At 45.6% G+C, this 17,994-nt stretch overlaps 1 protein-coding gene across 1 annotated transcript in view; it reads right to left on the minus strand.

The window, feature by feature from the left end:
- Positions 1-17,994, minus strand: part of NPC1L1 (NPC1 like intracellular cholesterol transporter 1) — a 211,489-nt gene that overhangs the window by 5,707 nt on the left and 187,788 nt on the right. The window contains exons 16-18 of the mRNA XM_069214262.1: positions 5,427-5,658; positions 4,785-4,898; positions 4,099-4,261 (exon numbers count right to left, since the gene is read on the minus strand). Coding sequence (XP_069070363.1) covers positions 4,099-4,261; positions 4,785-4,898; positions 5,427-5,658 — 509 coding nt within the window. The remainder of the gene's footprint in view (positions 1-4,098; positions 4,262-4,784; positions 4,899-5,426; positions 5,659-17,994) is intronic.

The following is a 17,994-nucleotide window of genomic DNA, read 5'->3' on the forward strand; positions in this document are numbered from 1 at the left end:
TTCATAAAAGAGGAGATTATCTCTCTCATTCAAAAAGGGGCAGTGGTGGAAACCTCACCTCACCCTCGGGGTTTCGCCAGCACTATCTTCTTGGTTCAAAAGAAGGGCGGCGGATCCAGACTGGTTTTAAACCTAAAACATTTCAATTCCTGGATGGTGTATCGCCATTTCAAGATGGAGGGCATCCACCTTCTCAGAGATCTTTTAAGGGACAAAGACTGGATGGTACGGCTAGACCTCAAAGACGCCTACCTCTCAGTCCCGATATTTGCACCTCACAGACGATTCCTACAATTCCAATGGGATTCCCAGTGGTTCGAATTCAAGGTGCTCCCTTTCGGCCTCTCCTCAGCGCCCTGGTGTTTCACCAAACTCCTTCGTCCAGTGGTGCAATTTCTAAGAGAACGAGGAGTGCGCCTAATTATTTCCCTGGACGATATTCTCATCATGGCTCAAGACAAAAGCCTGGTGCTGACTCACCTCAATTTGACCATAAAATTGCTCCAGGATCTAGGGTTTATCCTAAATTCAGAGAAATCCAACCTGATTCCTTCACAAAGTATGGATTTTCTAGGGTTTCAGATAGATTCTCTAGCATCATTACTAATTCTCCCGATCACCAAACGGAATCGGATCAAGAAGGAGTTGAGGAGAGCGCTTGCCTCTCCGACTATATCGTTGAGGACTCTAGCCCGGCTTGTCGGCCTTTTAGCCTCATCGATTCAGGCAATTTTCCCGGGGCCTCTACACTACAGAGCCCTTCAGAGATTGAAGATTCTTCATCTCCAAAAAGGTCTTCAATATTCAGAACTAATTCCCCTCTCGGAGGAAGCCAAGACAGAGATAACATGGTGGCTAGACCACATGGATGCGTGGAATGGCAGAGCGATTTTTCCCTCCAATCCGGATGTAGTGATCGAATCGGATGCCAGCCGTTGGGGCTGGGGGGCACGTTGCGGCCCAGTGGAGACTGGAGGACGTTGGTCCCCGGGGGAATTATCTTATCACATCAACTGCCTGGAGCTCCTGGCAGGATCGTTTGCCATCAAATCCTTGGCTCCCCGCAAGGCTCATTGCTGTATTCTTCTGTGGATGGACAATGTCTCCGCGGTCAGATACATCAATCGCCTAGGAGGGACCAGGTCTCGTCTCCTAGTGGAGATAGCGAAAGAATTCTGGCACTTTTGCCTCAATCAAAAAATCTCGGTAATAGCGGAATACATTCCGGGCATTACCAATACGACAGCAGACTGGAACTCTCGTTTCCTTCGGGATGGCAGCGACTGGAGGCTCAAACGGAACATTTTCCAAGCTCTCCAACTTCGTTGGGGGACATGTCAGATAGATTTATTCGCCTCCCGGTTGAACAGTCAGGTCCCATGCTTCTTCAGTTGGAGGCCGGATCCTCAAGCGAAGGGGACGGACGCATTCATGCAGTTGTGGCCGAGGGAACTTCTCTATGCCTTTCCTCCTTTTGTAATGATTCCTCGCGTCTTGGCTCAAGTGCGTCGCCAACGCTCGGAAATCATTCTGGTGACCCCATGGTGGAGTGCTCAACCATGGTTCCCTTCCGCAATGAACCAGTCATGCGAATTTCCGGTGAAGATACCGTGGTCAGTGGATCTCCTGTCGGATCCATCGAACAATTTCCATCCTCTGGTCCTTCAAGGTCTGTTAACTCTGATGGCCTGGAGACTTTCAGGAGACGATGGCAAGTGCCTGGAGTTTCGGACTCAGCGTTGTTTTTCTTATCCCAATCTTGGGCCCCTCCACTCAGAAGAGATACGAACAGGCCTGGAAGAAGTGGTTTCGTTGGTGCGACACAAGGAATGTGGATCCCTTGGGGTCAGAAATTCATGTCATAGCCAATTTTTTGTCAGAATTGGCCTCTCAGGGTTTAGCTTATAGGACAATTAACAATTGTCGTTCAGCTCTTTCGGCGGGTCATCCCCATATTCAAGGGAAACCGGTAGGAGAACATCCCTTGATTTGCAAATTGCTTAGAGGCATCCGTATGGTAAAACCTCCACAACCAAAGTATTCCTCTTTGTGGGATGTTAACATTATTTTACGTTTTCTCAAAAACTGGCCAGATAATGACGGTCTATCTCGCAAACAGTTATCCGCAAAGTTGACTATGCTGCTATGCTTACTCTCCTGCAGAAGGGTCTCAGACGTTAAAGCTCTGGATTTATCAGGTAGAGTATTCACTCCTAATGGAGTATCTTTTTCTATTTCTAGGCGTACAAAAACTTCATCCAAATGTATTTCATATCCATCGTTTCCGCATAACAAGAAACTATGGTGGTCATTCTGACCCTGGCGGTCTATGACCGCCAGGGCGGAGGACCGCGGGAGCACCGCCGACAGGCCGGCGGTGCTCCAATGGGGATTCCGACCGCGGCGGTAAAGCCGCGGTCGGACCGGCACCACTGGCGGGGTCCCGCCAGTGTACCGCGGCCCCATTGAATCCTCCGCGGCGGCGCAGCTTGCTGCACCGCCGCGGGGATTCCGACCCCCCCTACCGCCATCCAGATCCCGGCGGTCGGACCGCCGAGATCCGGATGGCGGTAGGGGGGGTCGCGGGGCCCCTGGGGGCCCCTGCAGTGCCCATGCCACTGGCATGGGCATTGCAGGGGCCCCCGTAAGAGGGCCCCTACATGTATTTCACTGTCTGCTGTGCAGACAGTGAAATACGCGACGGGTGCAACTGCACCCGTCGCACAGCTTCCACTCCGCCGGCTCGATTCCGAGCCGGCTTCATCGTGGAAGCCTCTTTCCCGCTGGGCTGGCTGGCGGTCTGAAGGCGACCGACCGCCAGCCCAGCGGGAAAGTCAGAATTACCGCCGCGGTCTTTCGACCGCGGAACGGTAAGCTGACGGCGGGACTTTGGCGGGCGGCCTCCGCCGCCCGCCAAGGTCAGAATGAGGGCCTATGTGTTGTTCAATGTCTGAAGAGTTATGAGGATGTCACTCGAGAGTTCAGGTAAAATGTTTCAGGTCAATTGTTGATTTCCTTACAAAAACCGTTTAATCCTGTCTCTGCAGCAACCTTAGCCCGTTGGGTCAAGTGGTTATTAGCCGAATCCGGCATTGACATAAGTGTTTTTGGGGCTCATTCGGTTAGAGGAGCTATGGCTTCCAAAGCCTTTGCGACAGGAGCCAGACTTGAGGACATTATGGCTGCAGCTGATTGGTCAAACAATTCCACTTTCAAGGTTTTCTATCACAAACCTATTGTGGATGTAGTGTCGGAAGTAATAAATAGACTTTGAACTAGCATAATCCGAAGCCTCCGGTCCTGACATAGAATTAAACATTTTCTAGCTATCGCGTCAAGAATTTTAGATTCTTTTAAGGACACGGAGGCGAGGATTATCCCACCCGGTTGGTACGTTTATATCATTAATGTGATAAAGGCTTCATTGTCATTTTTATGTCATTAATATGATAATTGATTAAGAAAATGGTTTTTAATTTAAAAACGTAAAATAATTACCCTCCCTGATATATTCGATATTAGTGGTTTGTGTTTGTTCTCATTCAGGATCATCCAACACGACATCATGAAGGATTTCGATGAAGCATCGTTAATGTGGTTATCTCCCAACGCCTGGAGTTGTTACAGCGATCTGGAAAGAATTTCGTTTCAAGTTCTGCAAGTTTACGCATGTTTGAACTGTTTTCGCAAAGAAAGAGGAAGGACTATAGAGCTCATGATATATATATGGACAGTATCGTGCCATGATTGGTGAGCTAAGGCTCATGGGATTTGTAGTTTGAAAAAGTATTGTTTTTTATTGGCTGCTGTGTTTGTCAGTAAAGTTAAGAGAAAGCATAATCCTCGCCTCCGTGTCCTTAATAGAATCTAAAATTCTTGACGCGATAGCTAGAAATTTTTTAATTCCAATCTGTGTGGCTGTGATGTCTTCGTTGGGAGAGGTGCAAAAGTGAAGCAACACACCAAGACCTTTAATCTCGGTGGCTGAAGAGTACCCGTACACTGAGACACACATTCTTCTTTTAGGCGGTAACTTTACTCCCAATGGTTGAGCCAGAAATAGTGGTAAAGAGCGGAGCTCAGTCCCTTAAAACTTACCAAAGTAGCTGAGGGCTACCGGCAGGAAGACCAGCCCATGCAGCATCCCTAGTAATGTTATGGCCAGATTGAGACGGAAGAAGAAGATTTGAATCAGCTGGGCTTTAGCGAAGGCCAGGACTATTATGCCAGGCAAATTTGTCATTGCCACACCAGCAAACACCTGTATCGAAAAGAGGACAAATCAGATATTTATTGGTGCCAAGATCACCATCACCATGATTCCTCCAGTACTCAAACTTGCACCATATGGTTACTACTGAATCAGAGTTTAGGGAACTTTACCTGTCTAGGGTCAGGCTAGCACCTCTAAAACATCAGTAGGGTCAGAAAATATGTATTCCATATCAGGTTTTAGTATCAAGACAAGTTACTGTTTCTGTCTTCTCTCTAACAGCCTACCAAAGCTAGTTCTTAAAAGCCTGAAATAGTAACATATCCCCGGTTTGTTTCGCATCCATGGGGTAATTTTGCCCCATAAAATGGTGTACATTATTACTTCCCTATGAATGCATGAATTTTCAATGTCAAATTACATGTATCTATAAATTGATAAAAAAATCCAGGTTAAGACCAACATTCTAAAAACCACTAGCCAAGATCCTCACAATTTAATTGGGTGATGGATTTTTGAAGTTTATTTACTTTTGGGCTGGATGAAACATGGATGTTTGTAGGTTACTTACCGCACTGCCCATAGTCACTGTGGCCTCCTTAGCTCTGCTCACTTTGGTGGTTTTGACACTGATGGCGAAAGAGCGGGTCAAATGGGAAACAAATTCCACTGAGATTCCAACAGCCTGCAGGAGAGAAAAGGGGTGGTATCAGCTTTCGTGTGAAATCCTGCAGGGAACAGATCTTCCATCAGGAGCACTCATGAACGGTGAGACAGAGAGATCAAAGCGACCATGGTGAGCTTAACACACATATGGCATTTCCTAGGAGTTGTGGAGAATGTAATTCCTTAGAGTTTGTCTGCCTGGGACTATAACTTCATATCCTTGGTCCTACATCTGAATTAGGATTTAATCAGTGACTTTTTCAAATGCCCTCCTATTTACTACTTTATTTTGAATTCCCTGTGTTGTACCTTAACTCATGATGAGTCATTTTGGAAACTGTCAGGAAAATAACACACCAAGGACACAAGGGTCATAGGGAAGTGAACCACAATGGGAGAGGCGCTTTTTGAGACATATAGTGGCCCTGTTAACAGTTCTACTCAAATTTTTAACTCTGTGATATTTCACACTTCACCCTTTTGTGATCCCACATTTCCTGATTGTCTTGGTTGCGCATCTGTGGCCTGGAAAAGAGGCCGTGCTTACCGTGACAAGGTTGATGAGGGACACTGCGTTATAGTCTATGCTCCAGAGGGTCATAACCCCCACAGTGTCCACCACAATCATGATGATGGTGATTAGGTTGATGAAGCCAGAGCGGATATCCATGCCTAGGAGGATGCAGCAGACCACAAAGGTGGGGATGAGGCAGAGAGACAGGTTGATGAGGCCATCTTCAACGATAGTCAGGTACTGCTCATAATACACATAGGTTATTCTGCAGGGTGAGGAAGGACAACAAGTATAAGGATCAGGTATATGCCTCTTCTATCCTGCATAGTATTGCATTTAAATATTGGGAGAGGGGAAGTCAGTTCAATACCCTATGCTCGTTCCCCCTCCTCCGACACTGAATAGCCTGTGCATTTATGACCAGCACAAAAGTTATCATTTTTTTAAAACTCTGTACCATGCATCGCCCCAAATGTGGACAGGAGTTAACATGACACCTCCATGTTCACATGCTTTTATATGTTAGCCCCTATCCTCCTCAGTGAAGGTGAGCATGTTTTTTCATCACTGTAAATTATTGAAAACACTGGTGTTTGCTGCAGCCAGGGTGTTTTTTTCTGCCAGACTACTCATGCTGACCCTCTGCATTTTCATATTCCACCACTTGCCAGGCTTAAGAAATATCGGAACTTCAGTTTGGACTTCTCGTTATCCGACCTGCACTCTATGTGCTCTGAGTACTTGGCTTCTCAACCCTAATATCACTTATGTTGTTCTCACTCAGTAGAAGACTCACAGAATTGATTTCACCAGTGGCAGATACCATTGGTTTTACATTTGTGTTTCAGGGCTGTGTCACAAGGAAGCAATTCTTGTAAGCCTTTCTTTTTTTGCAACCCCTTAAAGTGGGCAACATGTTTCTTTCAGATGCTCTGTATACATCAGCACCAAGAGTTTTGCCAAGATGCCCAAAAAGCTTACCACTGGAGCTTCCCTTGTGATGCTTGTGTGGCTGACATATACTTCAGTTCTCCAGTATTGGGGTATCTTTCATAGATTCACATGTTTGAATCATTCCCCGTCATTGAAGTGGGAGTCCCACGGTACATAGAAAGCAGTAGAAAAAATCTTTTTTTTTTTCATTGTAGGTAATGGTAAAAATACATTCACTTTCATAGCTTATTAGCTTCATTAGAAAAGACCCAGAGTCCACCCAATCAGGTGAGACCACCCCTCTAGAACCCTCAGCACAGAGGCTCAGTCTCTCAGATTTTTTACCACATGTCGTGTGTAAGGGAGTCTCCCTCAGCTCTGCTCAGTTTACCTTCTCTTCAGGAGATAATTTCCAGATGTTTCATTTCTAACTTATCAGCTGTACTTTGTCAGCATGACTACAGCTAAGAAAGGTTTATTTAGACCTTGCAGCACCTGTGGTAAGCTAAGGCTTCATTGTGAGGACCCCCACAAGGACTCCAACTACTGTCTTCACCAAGAGCATAATTTGAAAGACTGCAAGAACTGTAGAACATTTGCCAGCAAGACTCTCAGAGATAGAGAAGCCAGACTCCTTCATTGGCTCCAGAAACGTAAGTACAGAGAGTCTCTCTCTGATGAGGAAGACAGTGATACCTCAGTGGCCTCAAAAAAGAGGAAGAGATCTGTGGAGAGATTTCTCCCAAAACCAGTAAGTTAGCCAAGAGACTTCATTCTTTCAATGAAAGAGCTGATAAATATCCCTCAACTTCAAGGGAACACAGTGGTAAGGTTTGCTCCGAGCCGTCCACTCCAGCCACCACCTCCAAGAAGATTAAGAAATCATCAAGCTCCCTGCCACCGTCTGCATCTAAGTTCTCGACATGGTCGACGGCGCCGTCGACGAGCGCGTCGGTGATGGCAGGTTTCGCATCTGCGACATTTAAATCTCCATCATCGCACATGATCATAACTTCATCACCGTTGTCATCAACAACTATAACATTGGTGAGTCTGAAGTGTGGCTCTTCAGCTACCCAAGCTATAAAGATTTCAAAGAGACCATAGACGGAGAAGAAAGTAAAATCTCTATCGTTGACCCGCACACCGTCGACATCAGCGTCTACGAGTAAGCTGCAAAGAACTTCATCGACGACGGTTCCACTGACGGCAGTATCGTCGACGGCACGAAAACCTGCTTCCGAGTCTGTAGATCCTAGTCCAGTCCCATCGTTAGGTCAGGATAACGATCCGCCCTTGTCAGATGACGAACAAGAAGAGGGAGAGACACAGGACACAGAATCGCTTCTCTATGAATGGGATGAGTATCAAACTCAGACGCCATCCCCTTCTACACCACCACCGGTGGATTCTCCACCACAAGATATTGGTGGTTTCCATAGTGTGATGGAGAGAGCAGCAAAGAGGTTCCAACTACCCCTAACGTCTAAGCAATCAGATTGTTTCCTCTATGATTTTAAGGAGGACACTTGGAAATCGGTTCGAGCAATACCGGTTGTTGACTTTATTTGGGAAGAGGGCATTAAAGCCATGCAGACCCCATCTTCAGTCCCAGCGGTGTTGCCAAGGCTGGAGAAGAAATACAAAGGTCCAGACAATTCATCAGCCTGCTTAATTGGTCACCTTAAACCAGACTCAGTGATATCTCAGGCAGCCCAGCGTAGGTCCAGGAATCCGTCTTCCCCACTTGCTGCACCCCTGAATAAAGAAGAGTGGCGGTTAGATCCATTGGAAAAAAGTTTTCAACTATGGCGGCCAACACGGTCAGGGCAGAGAACTCCCTGGCAATTATGGGAAGATACGACCGTCAGATGTGGTCGAATATATCCTAGTTCACCGACCTCCTGCCTGAAGATAATAGAGCTGAAGTGCGTAAAATACTACAAGGTGAGAAGATCTCTGAAGAGATTATAGACTGTGCGATCAATGTCTCATCTACAGGTTTCCACCAGTTGGCCAAGGCTGCTGTATTGAGACATTAGGGGTGGCTGAAAGCTACATCTTTTCACCCAGAAGTGCAACTGAGGATCCTAGAAATGCCTTACGACGGAGAACTATTATTCGCCAAGCATGTTGATCACGCCCTACAATCGATAAAGGCAGACACAGAAACAGCTAGATCCCTGGGTACGCTACAATTTAAAAGCAGCCCTTTCGAGGAGCAAGAGGAAGGGGACTTTATTCTTACAGGGGCGGATTACATCAATATCGGCGGTATCAGCCCTACCAAAGTCAATTTCGACCACCATTGGTCAACAGCAGCCACACGCATATCGGCAACTATCATCTGGGTCCTTCCATCAAACCACAAGGGGAAAATCCGCTAATAAGGGCAAGGACACGGCGAGAAAGCACTGACCTCGATCAGTTGCCTGCACCAAACCCATATCCCAGCACTTTGATAAGGGGCAGAATTTCCCACTTATTCCACCAATGTCCCAGATCACATCAGACAGATGGGTACTCTATATTGTCAGCAAGGGACACACACTAGAGTTTCATCAATCTCCTCAAGTAGTGCCACCAGGACGACCCCCACCTGCCTATCTAAAAGAACTCCTAGTGCAGATTGCCATCTTGGTAGACAAGGGAGCAATAAAGATCGTACCGAAGGCTCAGAGGGGAACAGGCTTCTACTCACGCTACTTCCTCATACGGAAAAAGACAGGAGACTGGTGACCTATTTTAGACCTTCGGTCTCTGAAGAAATTCTTGACAAAGCAAAAGTTTCGTATGATCACCCTCCAAGATGTGCTACGATTCCTCAACCAAGGAGATTTCATGATGTCCTTGGATCTCCAGGACGCATACTTCCACATCCCTATTCATCCCATTCACAGGAAATTCCTATGGTTCAAGGTTGCAGGCACCCATTGCCAGTTCAGAGTGCTACCATTTGGCCTCAGATCGGCCCCACGAGTTTTCACCAAGGTTCTGGCCCCAGTTACAGCCTACCTCAGGCAGTTGGGAATCCAGGTGTTCCCGTACTTGGACGACTGGCTAATAACGGTGTCCAAGGTGGCCAGAGACACAGAAAGATGCTTGTCCCTCTTCAAGGCGTTGGGACTAACAGTCAACTACCCAAAGTCTCACCTAGTTCCGTCAAACAACATCACCTTTCTAGGGGCTGTTTTGGACACGCAGCGAGCAAGAGCCTTTGCTTCTCAGGACAGACGGGAAAAACTTTGAAACCTAGCGAGCCGTCTCAGAAGAAGACTGTCCACTTCTGTCCAGACTTACAAATCTATTCTGGGGATGCTCTTTTCATGCATTCCGTTGATAGCAAATTGTTGCCTTCACATGAGAACAATGCAATAACAATTGGACATTCAGTGGAAACAAATAAACAGATCTTTCGACAATATTGTCCAAATAACCTTACCAGCGAGACAAGCCTTTAATTGGTGGAAAGACACCGCTTTCATCTCGGAAGTTCTCTCCTTTCTGAAGTACAAACCAGTGCACATTCTAACAACAGATGCGTCTCTAGAAGGATGGGGCACACACTTACAGGACCTATCAGTGAGAAGGAGATGGTCCATACAGGAATCAGCACTCCACATCAACATATTGGAATTAAAAGCAGTTTTCCTGGCGCTCAAGGCCTTCCTCGCTAAGATCAGAGGTTCCTCGGTGTTGATAAGAAACAAAAACACCACAGTCATGCATTACCTCAACAAGCAGGGGGGAACAAGATTACAGGCGCTGTCTCTTCAGGCACAGAAACTGTGGCATTGGGTTCTACACCATCAAATAACAATCAGGTCGGAACACCTTCCAGGAGTATCCAACACTTTAGCATATGCACTAAGCAGAATACGGACGACCTGTCACGAATGGGAGCTCAACCAGGCAACTCTCGACCGCCTCTTTCTCCATTGGTGCAAACCCAGTCTAGATCTATTTGCGACACAGGAGAACAAGAAATGGCAACACTACGCAAGCTGGCAACCGCAGAAAGGGTCAAAGGGGAATACGTTTTTGATCAAATGGTCAGGGATTTATGCCTACTCTTTCCCCCCGCTCCCACTCATCCCGAGACTTCTTCAAAAGATGAAGAGAGAACCTTGCCGACTACTATTGATTGCTCCCAGATGGCCACACCAGTTTTGGTTCACGGAGCTGCTACTCCTCTCGGAACAACCTCACATTCGACTGAGACCAACACCAGACTTGATAACGATTACCCAGGGGCAGGTCCGTCATCCCAACCCGACTTCTCTTCGATTATCGGCCTGGCTCCTGAATTCTGTGAGTTTGGCAGTCTAGATATTCCTTCAGAATGTTGAGAGGTGCTCACCTGTGCCAGAGCCTAGACTATGAATAAGACATACAGACTCAAGTGGAAAAGATTCTGCATATGGTGCAAAACCTTCAATATTCATCCTCTAAAATCTTCTCCAGAGCAGATACTTCCGTAACTTTTGCAATTAGCTAAATCAGGTCTCTCCCATTCATCTATCAAAGTTCACCTAGCTGCCATCTCTCCTTTCCACTGTATGGCAGTTTTGCCATCTTTATGGTCTTCCAAGATAATAAAACAATTTCTAAAAGGCTTATTCAGGATGTTTCCATAGATTCAGCATCCTCCTCCTACCTGGCATCTTAATATTGTGCTGTGCCAATTGATGAGGCATCCCTTCGGGCCTATTCACCAAGCTGACCTGAAATATATCTCTTGGAAGACGGCACTCCTTCTGGCACTTACCTTCGCGAAGAGGGTTGGTGACATACAGGCATTCATAGTCTCGCCACCTTTTCTTCAATTTAAATCAGATATGGTCATTCCTTTGCAGGACTGCCTTTAAACCAGATTTGCAGAGCGGCAACGTGGACTCGCAGCCACACCTTTACTCAACACCACTACCTGGATGCTGCTCACAGGATGGATGCAGCGGTAGGACAAGCAGTTTTGTGTAATTTATTTGCATAAGGTAAGCCAATAATCTTCTTTACCCACCATCCTCGAATGCTAATATTTCTAGAATGATATTTATCTTATAAATAGAAAAAGCGTTAATATAGATATTGATAAGTGTTTCCAACTATATCTGTATTTGATTATGCATGCATATATATATATATGGAAAATGTCACTTACCCAGTGTACATCTGTTCGTGGCATGAGACGCTGCAGATTCACATGCTGTGCATTATCCTGCCATCTAGTGTTGGGCTCGGAGTGTTACAAGTTGTTTTTCTTCGAAGAAGTCTTTTCGAGTCACGGGACCGAGTGACTCCTCCCTTTCGGCTCCATTGCGCATGTGCGTCGACTCCATCTTAGATTGTTTTCCCCGCAAAGGGTGAAGCAGGAGTTGTGAGTATACTAGAGGTGTTCATGCAATGGAGTAGTAATGTATGTACATATTGTGTATTAAAATAATAATATTTATTTGCATATTTACAATTCATGCAACTAAAGACGGCTACAGGCTCCCGGGGAGGTGGGAGGGCGCATGTGAATCTGCAGTGTCTCATGCCACGAACAGATGTACACTGGGTAAGTGACATTTTCCGTTCGGTGGCATGTGTAGCTGCAGATACACATGCTGTGCATAGACTACAAAGCAGTAATCTCCCCAAAAGCGGTGGTTATCCTGTAGGATTTGAAGTTGTCTGAAATAATGTTCTTAATACAGCTTGTCCTTCTGTGGCTTGTTGTGCTGCTAACACGTCTACACAGTAATGCTTAGTAAATGTATGAGGCGTAGACCAGGTGGCTGCCTTACAAATTTCTGTCATTGGTATATTTTCAAGGAAAGCCATTGTGGCGCCCTTTTTTCTAGTGGAATGAGCTCTTGGTGTAATGGGTAATTCTCTTTTTGCTTTAAGGTAACAGGTTTGAATGCATTTAACTATCCATCTGGCAATGCCTTGTTTGGATATAGGGTTGCCTGTATGAGGTTTTTGGAAAGCTACAAACAATTGTTTTGTTTTACGAAATTGTTTTGTTCTGTCAATGTAATACATTAGTGCTGTCTTTATGCCTAATGTATGCAAGGCCCTTTCAGCTACTGAGTCTGGTTGTGGAAAGAAGACTGGGAGTTCCACAGTTTGGTTTAGATGGAATGGTGATATGACATTTGGTAAGAATTTGGGATTTGTACGGAGAACCACTTAATCTTTATGTATTTGTATAAAGGGTTCTTGAATAGTAAATGCTTGTATTTCACTCACTCTTCTAAGTGATGTGATAGCTATTAGGAAGGCTACTTTCCAAGTCAGATATTGGATTTGACAAGAATGCATGGGTTCGAATGGTGGGCCCATGAGTCGTGTTAATACAATATTAAGGTTTCACGAAGGTACTGGTGGCGTTCTTGGGGGTATGATTATTTTTAGTCCTTCCATAAATGCTTTAATGACTGGGATTCTAAAAAGTGATGTTGTATGTGTAATCTGCAGATAGGCAGATATTGCAGTGAGATGGATTTTAATGGAAGAGAATGCTAGATTAGACTTTTGTAAGTGTAATAAATAGCTTACAATGTCCTTTGTGGAGGCATGTAGTGGTTGAATTTGATTAGTGTGGCAGTAGCAAACAAATCTTTTCCATTTTCTCGCTTGTTTAATGACCTCCATACATTCTTGTGGGAGATTTAAATGTCCGAATTCTAAGATTTCCGGAGCAAGATTGCTAGATTGAGCGAAGCTGGATTCGGGTGTCTGATCTGTTGTTTGTGTTGTGTTAACAGATCTGGTCTGTTTGGTAGTTTGATGTGGGGTACTACTGATAAGTCCAACAGTGTTGTGTACCACGGTTGGCGAGCCCAGGTTGGTGCTATGAGTATTACTTTGAGTTTGTTTTGACTTAGTTTGTTTACCAGATAAGGAATGAGTGGGAGAGGGGGAAAAGCGTAAGCAAATATCCCTGTCCAGCTGATCCATAGAGCATTGCCCTTGGACTGACAGTGTGGGTACCTGGACGCGAAGTTTTGGCATTTTGCGTTTTCTTTTGTTGCGAATAGGTCTATGTTTGGTGTTCCCCAGCGGTGGAAGTGATCCTGTAAGATCTGGGGATGTATTTCCCATTCTTGAGTTTGCTGGTGATCTTGACTGAGATTGTCGGCTAACTGATTCTGAACGCCTGGTATGTATTGTGCTATTAGGCGAATGTGGTTGTGAATTTCCCAATGCCAAATCCTTTGTGCTAAGAGACACAGTTGTGACGAGTGGGTTCACACCTTGTTTGTTGAGATAGTACATTGTTGTCATGTTGTCTGTCTTGACAAGAATGTGTTTGTGGGCTACTAGTGGTTGAAACACTTTTAATGCTAGAAATACCGCTAGCAGTTCCAAGTGATTTATGTGAAGTAGTTTTTGTTGATTGTCCCATTGACCCTGTATGCTGTGATTGTTGAGGTGTGCTCCCACCCAACCATGGAAGCATCTGTTGTGATAATAGCTTGAGGCACTGGGTCTTGGAATGGCCGCCCTTTGTTTAAATTTATAGGGTTCCACCATTGAAGCGAGGAGTGTGTTTGGCGGTCTATCAACACTAGATCTTGAAGTTGACCCTGTGCTTGTGTCCATTGTTTTGCTAGGCACTGTTGTAAGGGCCGCATGTGTATTCTTGCGTTTGGGACAATGGCTATGCATGAGGACATCATGTCTAGTAGTTTCATTACAAACTTTACTGTGTAGTGTTTGTTTGGTTGTATGCTTGATCTTACATTTTGGAACGGTTGGACTCTTTGTGGACTTGGAGTGGCAATTGCCATTTGTGTGTTGAGTGTTGCTCCCAAGTATTGTTGTATTTGGGATGCTTGCAGATGTGATTTTTGGTAATTTATAGAGAACCCTAGTTTGTGTAGAGTTTCTATGACGTATTGCGTGTGAAATTGACATGGTTGTTGAGTGTTGGCTTTTATTAGCCAGTCGTCCAAATATGGGAATATGTGCATGTGCTGTCTCCTTATGTGAGCGGCTACTACTGCTAGGCATTTCGTGAATACTCCGGGGGCTGTTGTTATTCCGAACAGTAGCACTTTGAATTGATAGTGTTTGCCTTGCATTACAAATCTTAGGTATTTTCTGTGAGAAGGATAGATGGGTATGTGGAAATACGCATCCTCGAGATACAATATTGTCATGTATTCCTCCTTTTTTAGTAAGGGAACTACGTCTTGAAGTGTTACCATGTGGAAATTATCTGATTTGATGAAGAGATTCAGTGTTCTGAGATCTAAGATAGGTCTTAACGTTTTGCCCTTTTTTGGAATCAGGAAATATAGTGAGTAAACGCCTGTTCCTTTTTGGTGATTGGGTACAAGTTCTATTGCTTGTTTTTGTAGCAGTGCTTGGACCTCTATTTGTAATAGGTCTAAGTGTTGCTGAGACAGTCTGTGCGTTTTTGGTGGCACATCTGGAGGGAATGTTGTGAATTCTATGCAATAACCATGTTGGATAATTGATAGGACCCATGTGTCTGTGGTAATATGTGTCCAGTTTTGGTAGTATGTGGTTAGCCTCCCCCCCACTGGTGACAAGTGTTGGGATGTTGTGACATTGAAGTCACTGCTGGCTCTGGCTTGGTTTGGCTGGTTGGAATTTTCCCCTTCCTTTTGGGAATTGTCCTCTAAAGGAACCACAAAACCCTCCCCTTTGGTATTGTAATCGATATGTGGGTCTGGTTGGAAGGTTCAGATGTTTGTTGCCGAAACCCCCCTCTGAATTGTGGTTTCCTAAAGGTGCCTCTGACTTGTGGGGAGTAGAGTGCACCAATGGCTTTGGCCGTGTCTGTGTCTTTTTTCATTTTTTCAATGGCTGTATCGACTTCCGGCCCAAACAACTGTTGTTGATTAAACAGCATATTTAACACCGCTTGTTGAATCTCTGGCTTGAATCCAGAACTTCGCAGCCATGCATGCCTGCGAATGGTTACAGGCGTGTTGACAGTCCGTGCTGCCGTGTCTGCCGAGTCTAGTGCGGACCTTATCTGGTTGTTAGATATGGCCTGTCCCTCTTCCACTACTTCCTGGTCACGTTTTTGGTGTTCCTTGGGCAAGTGCTGTATGATGTCTTGCATCTCGTCCCAGTGTGCCCTGTCGTAGCGTGCAAGTAGGGCTTGTGAATTCGCAATTCGCCATTGATTGGCTGCTGGTGATGCCACTCGCTTGCCTGCAGCATCTAATTTCCAACTTTCTTTGTCAGGTGGTAGAGCATCTCCTGACGATTGAGAGTTTGCTCTTTTCCTTACTGCCCCTACAACCACTGAGTCCGGTGTGAGCTGCTGTGTTATGAACACTGGATCTGTTTGGGGTGGTTTGTACTTTTTTTCAACTATAGGCGTGATAGCTCTTCCCTTTACAGGCTCCTGTAAGACCTGTTGCGCGTGCTTGAGCATGCCTGGGAGCATTGGCAGACTTTGATAGGATGCGTGGGTGGATGCCAGAGTGTTAAAAAGGAAGTCATCCTCCACTGGCTCTGTGTGCATTGCTACATTGTGGAACGTAGCTGCCATGGATAGTACCTGCGTATATGCAGTACTGTCTTCTGGTGGTGACGGCTTGGTTGGATAACATTCTGGGCTGTTATCCGATACTGGTGGATCATATAAATCCCATGCATCAGCGTCATCCCAGTATGTGTGGGTGACTGCATTATAGGTGTTCCCACTGGTGACAATTGTGGTGAGTGCAGTGGGGATGGTTGTGGTGAGACCATTGGTGGTGGTGATTTGTCTCTAACCACTTTGGCCTTTGGCTGCATTTCTGTTTCCTGAAATGCAAGTTTCCTTTTCGATTTGAGTGGAGGTAAAGTCTGAATCTTGCCAGTCTCTTTTTGGATATGCAACCTCTGTTGTGTATGGTCAGGTTCTTCCATACCTAACTCTTGCTCAAATCGATGTCTTTCCTTGAGTTGCATGGAAAGTCCTTGCTCTTCTGTATAAGAGCTTCTTTTCGGCTCCGAGGCCGCTTTTTTCGGTACCGAAGTTTCTGCTGTTATAGTCTTTTTCGGTTCCGAGGATATCTTTCGGAGTTTGGTCGATTCGATCACTCGGTGTCTAAATCGTTCGGTGCCGGATTCTCAACCGGAGTCGGAAGTCTTCGACAACTCCTTGCCCTTTTTCGGTGCCAATGTTTGGTCACCTTCCTTTCGGTGGGTTGAGCCATGGCCTGCTGGCGGTGGCGTCCCCATGGCCTTAAGTTTTTTTGTGTGACCCTGAGTTTGGGACGGGGCAGGTTTACTCACGGTTTGTTTCACCGTCGAGGGTCGCTCGGATTCATCCGATTCTGTCTCCTGGATGGAGATTCTTTCCTCCCCCTCGACGTCGAGCTGTTCTTTCGGTTTCGACGCCATTTGCAGTCTTCTTGCTCGTCAATCCCTCAAGGTCTTCTTTGATCAAAACGCACGGCAAGCTTCACAAGTATCCTCTCTGTGTTCGGGTGACAAACACAGATTACAGACCCGGTGCTGGTCTGTATAAGGATACTTTGAGTGACACTTACGACAGAAACGAAGGGAATCCGGTCCTTTAGTGTGGGACAACGGGTGTGGTCGGGCCGACCAGGCCTCAGTGAAGAGTGGAAGCCCGAAGGGCCGTCGACGCGGTCTTGATGTCGGTGCTGATACACTAACACTAACCCGGTACCGAGCGATAACAATACCGTCAAATTTATCGAGACTTTAGCTAACTTTCCCGATTCGAAATACGGAGCGAAGAGGAACACGTCCGAACCCGATGGCAGAAAGAAAACAATCTAAGATGGAGTCGACGCCCATGCGCAATGGAGCCAAAAGGGGGAGTCACTCGGTCCTGTGACTCGAAAAGACTTCTTCGAAGAAAAACAACTTGTAACACTCCGAGCCCAACACTAGATGGCAGGATAATGCACAGCATGTGTATCTGCAGCTACACATGCCACCAAACATATATATATATATATATATATATATATATATATATATATATATATATATATATATATATATATATATATATATGGAAAATGTCACTTACCCAGTGTACATCTGTTCGTGGCATGAGTCGCTGCAGATTCACATGCTGTGCACAGTCCGCCGTCTGGTGTTGGGCTCGGAGTGTTACAAGTTGTTTTTCTTCGAAGAAGTCTTTTCGAGTCACGAGACCGAGGGACTCCTCCCACTTCGATTCCATTGCGCATGGGCGTCGACTCCATCTTAGATTGTTTTCCCCGCAGAGGGTGAGGTAGGAGTTGTGTATGTTAGTAATAGTGCCCATGCAATGGAATGAATACGTATGTACATAATAAAGGTTAAAGTAATATATTTACAAATGTACAAATGTTCAAGATCTACTTCTAAACGGCTACAGGCTCCCGGGGAGGCGGGTGGGCGCATGTGAATCTGCAGCGACTCATGCCACGAACAGATGTACACTGGGTAAGTGACATTTTCCGTTCAATGGCATGTGTAGCTGCAGATACACATGCTGTGCACCGACTAGTAAGCAGTTATCTCCCCAAAAGCGGTGGTTCAGCCTGTAGGAGTTGAAGTAGTTTGAAATAATGTTCTTAGTACAGCCTGACCTACTGTGGCTTGTTGTGCAGTTAACACATCTACACAGTAGTGCTTGGTAAATGTATGAGGCGTAGACCATGTTGCTGCCTTACATATTTCGTTCATT

Source organism: Pleurodeles waltl, chromosome 11 (assembly GCF_031143425.1).
Source record: "Pleurodeles waltl isolate 20211129_DDA chromosome 11, aPleWal1.hap1.20221129, whole genome shotgun sequence".
Lineage (NCBI taxonomy): Eukaryota > Metazoa > Chordata > Amphibia > Caudata > Salamandridae > Pleurodeles > Pleurodeles waltl.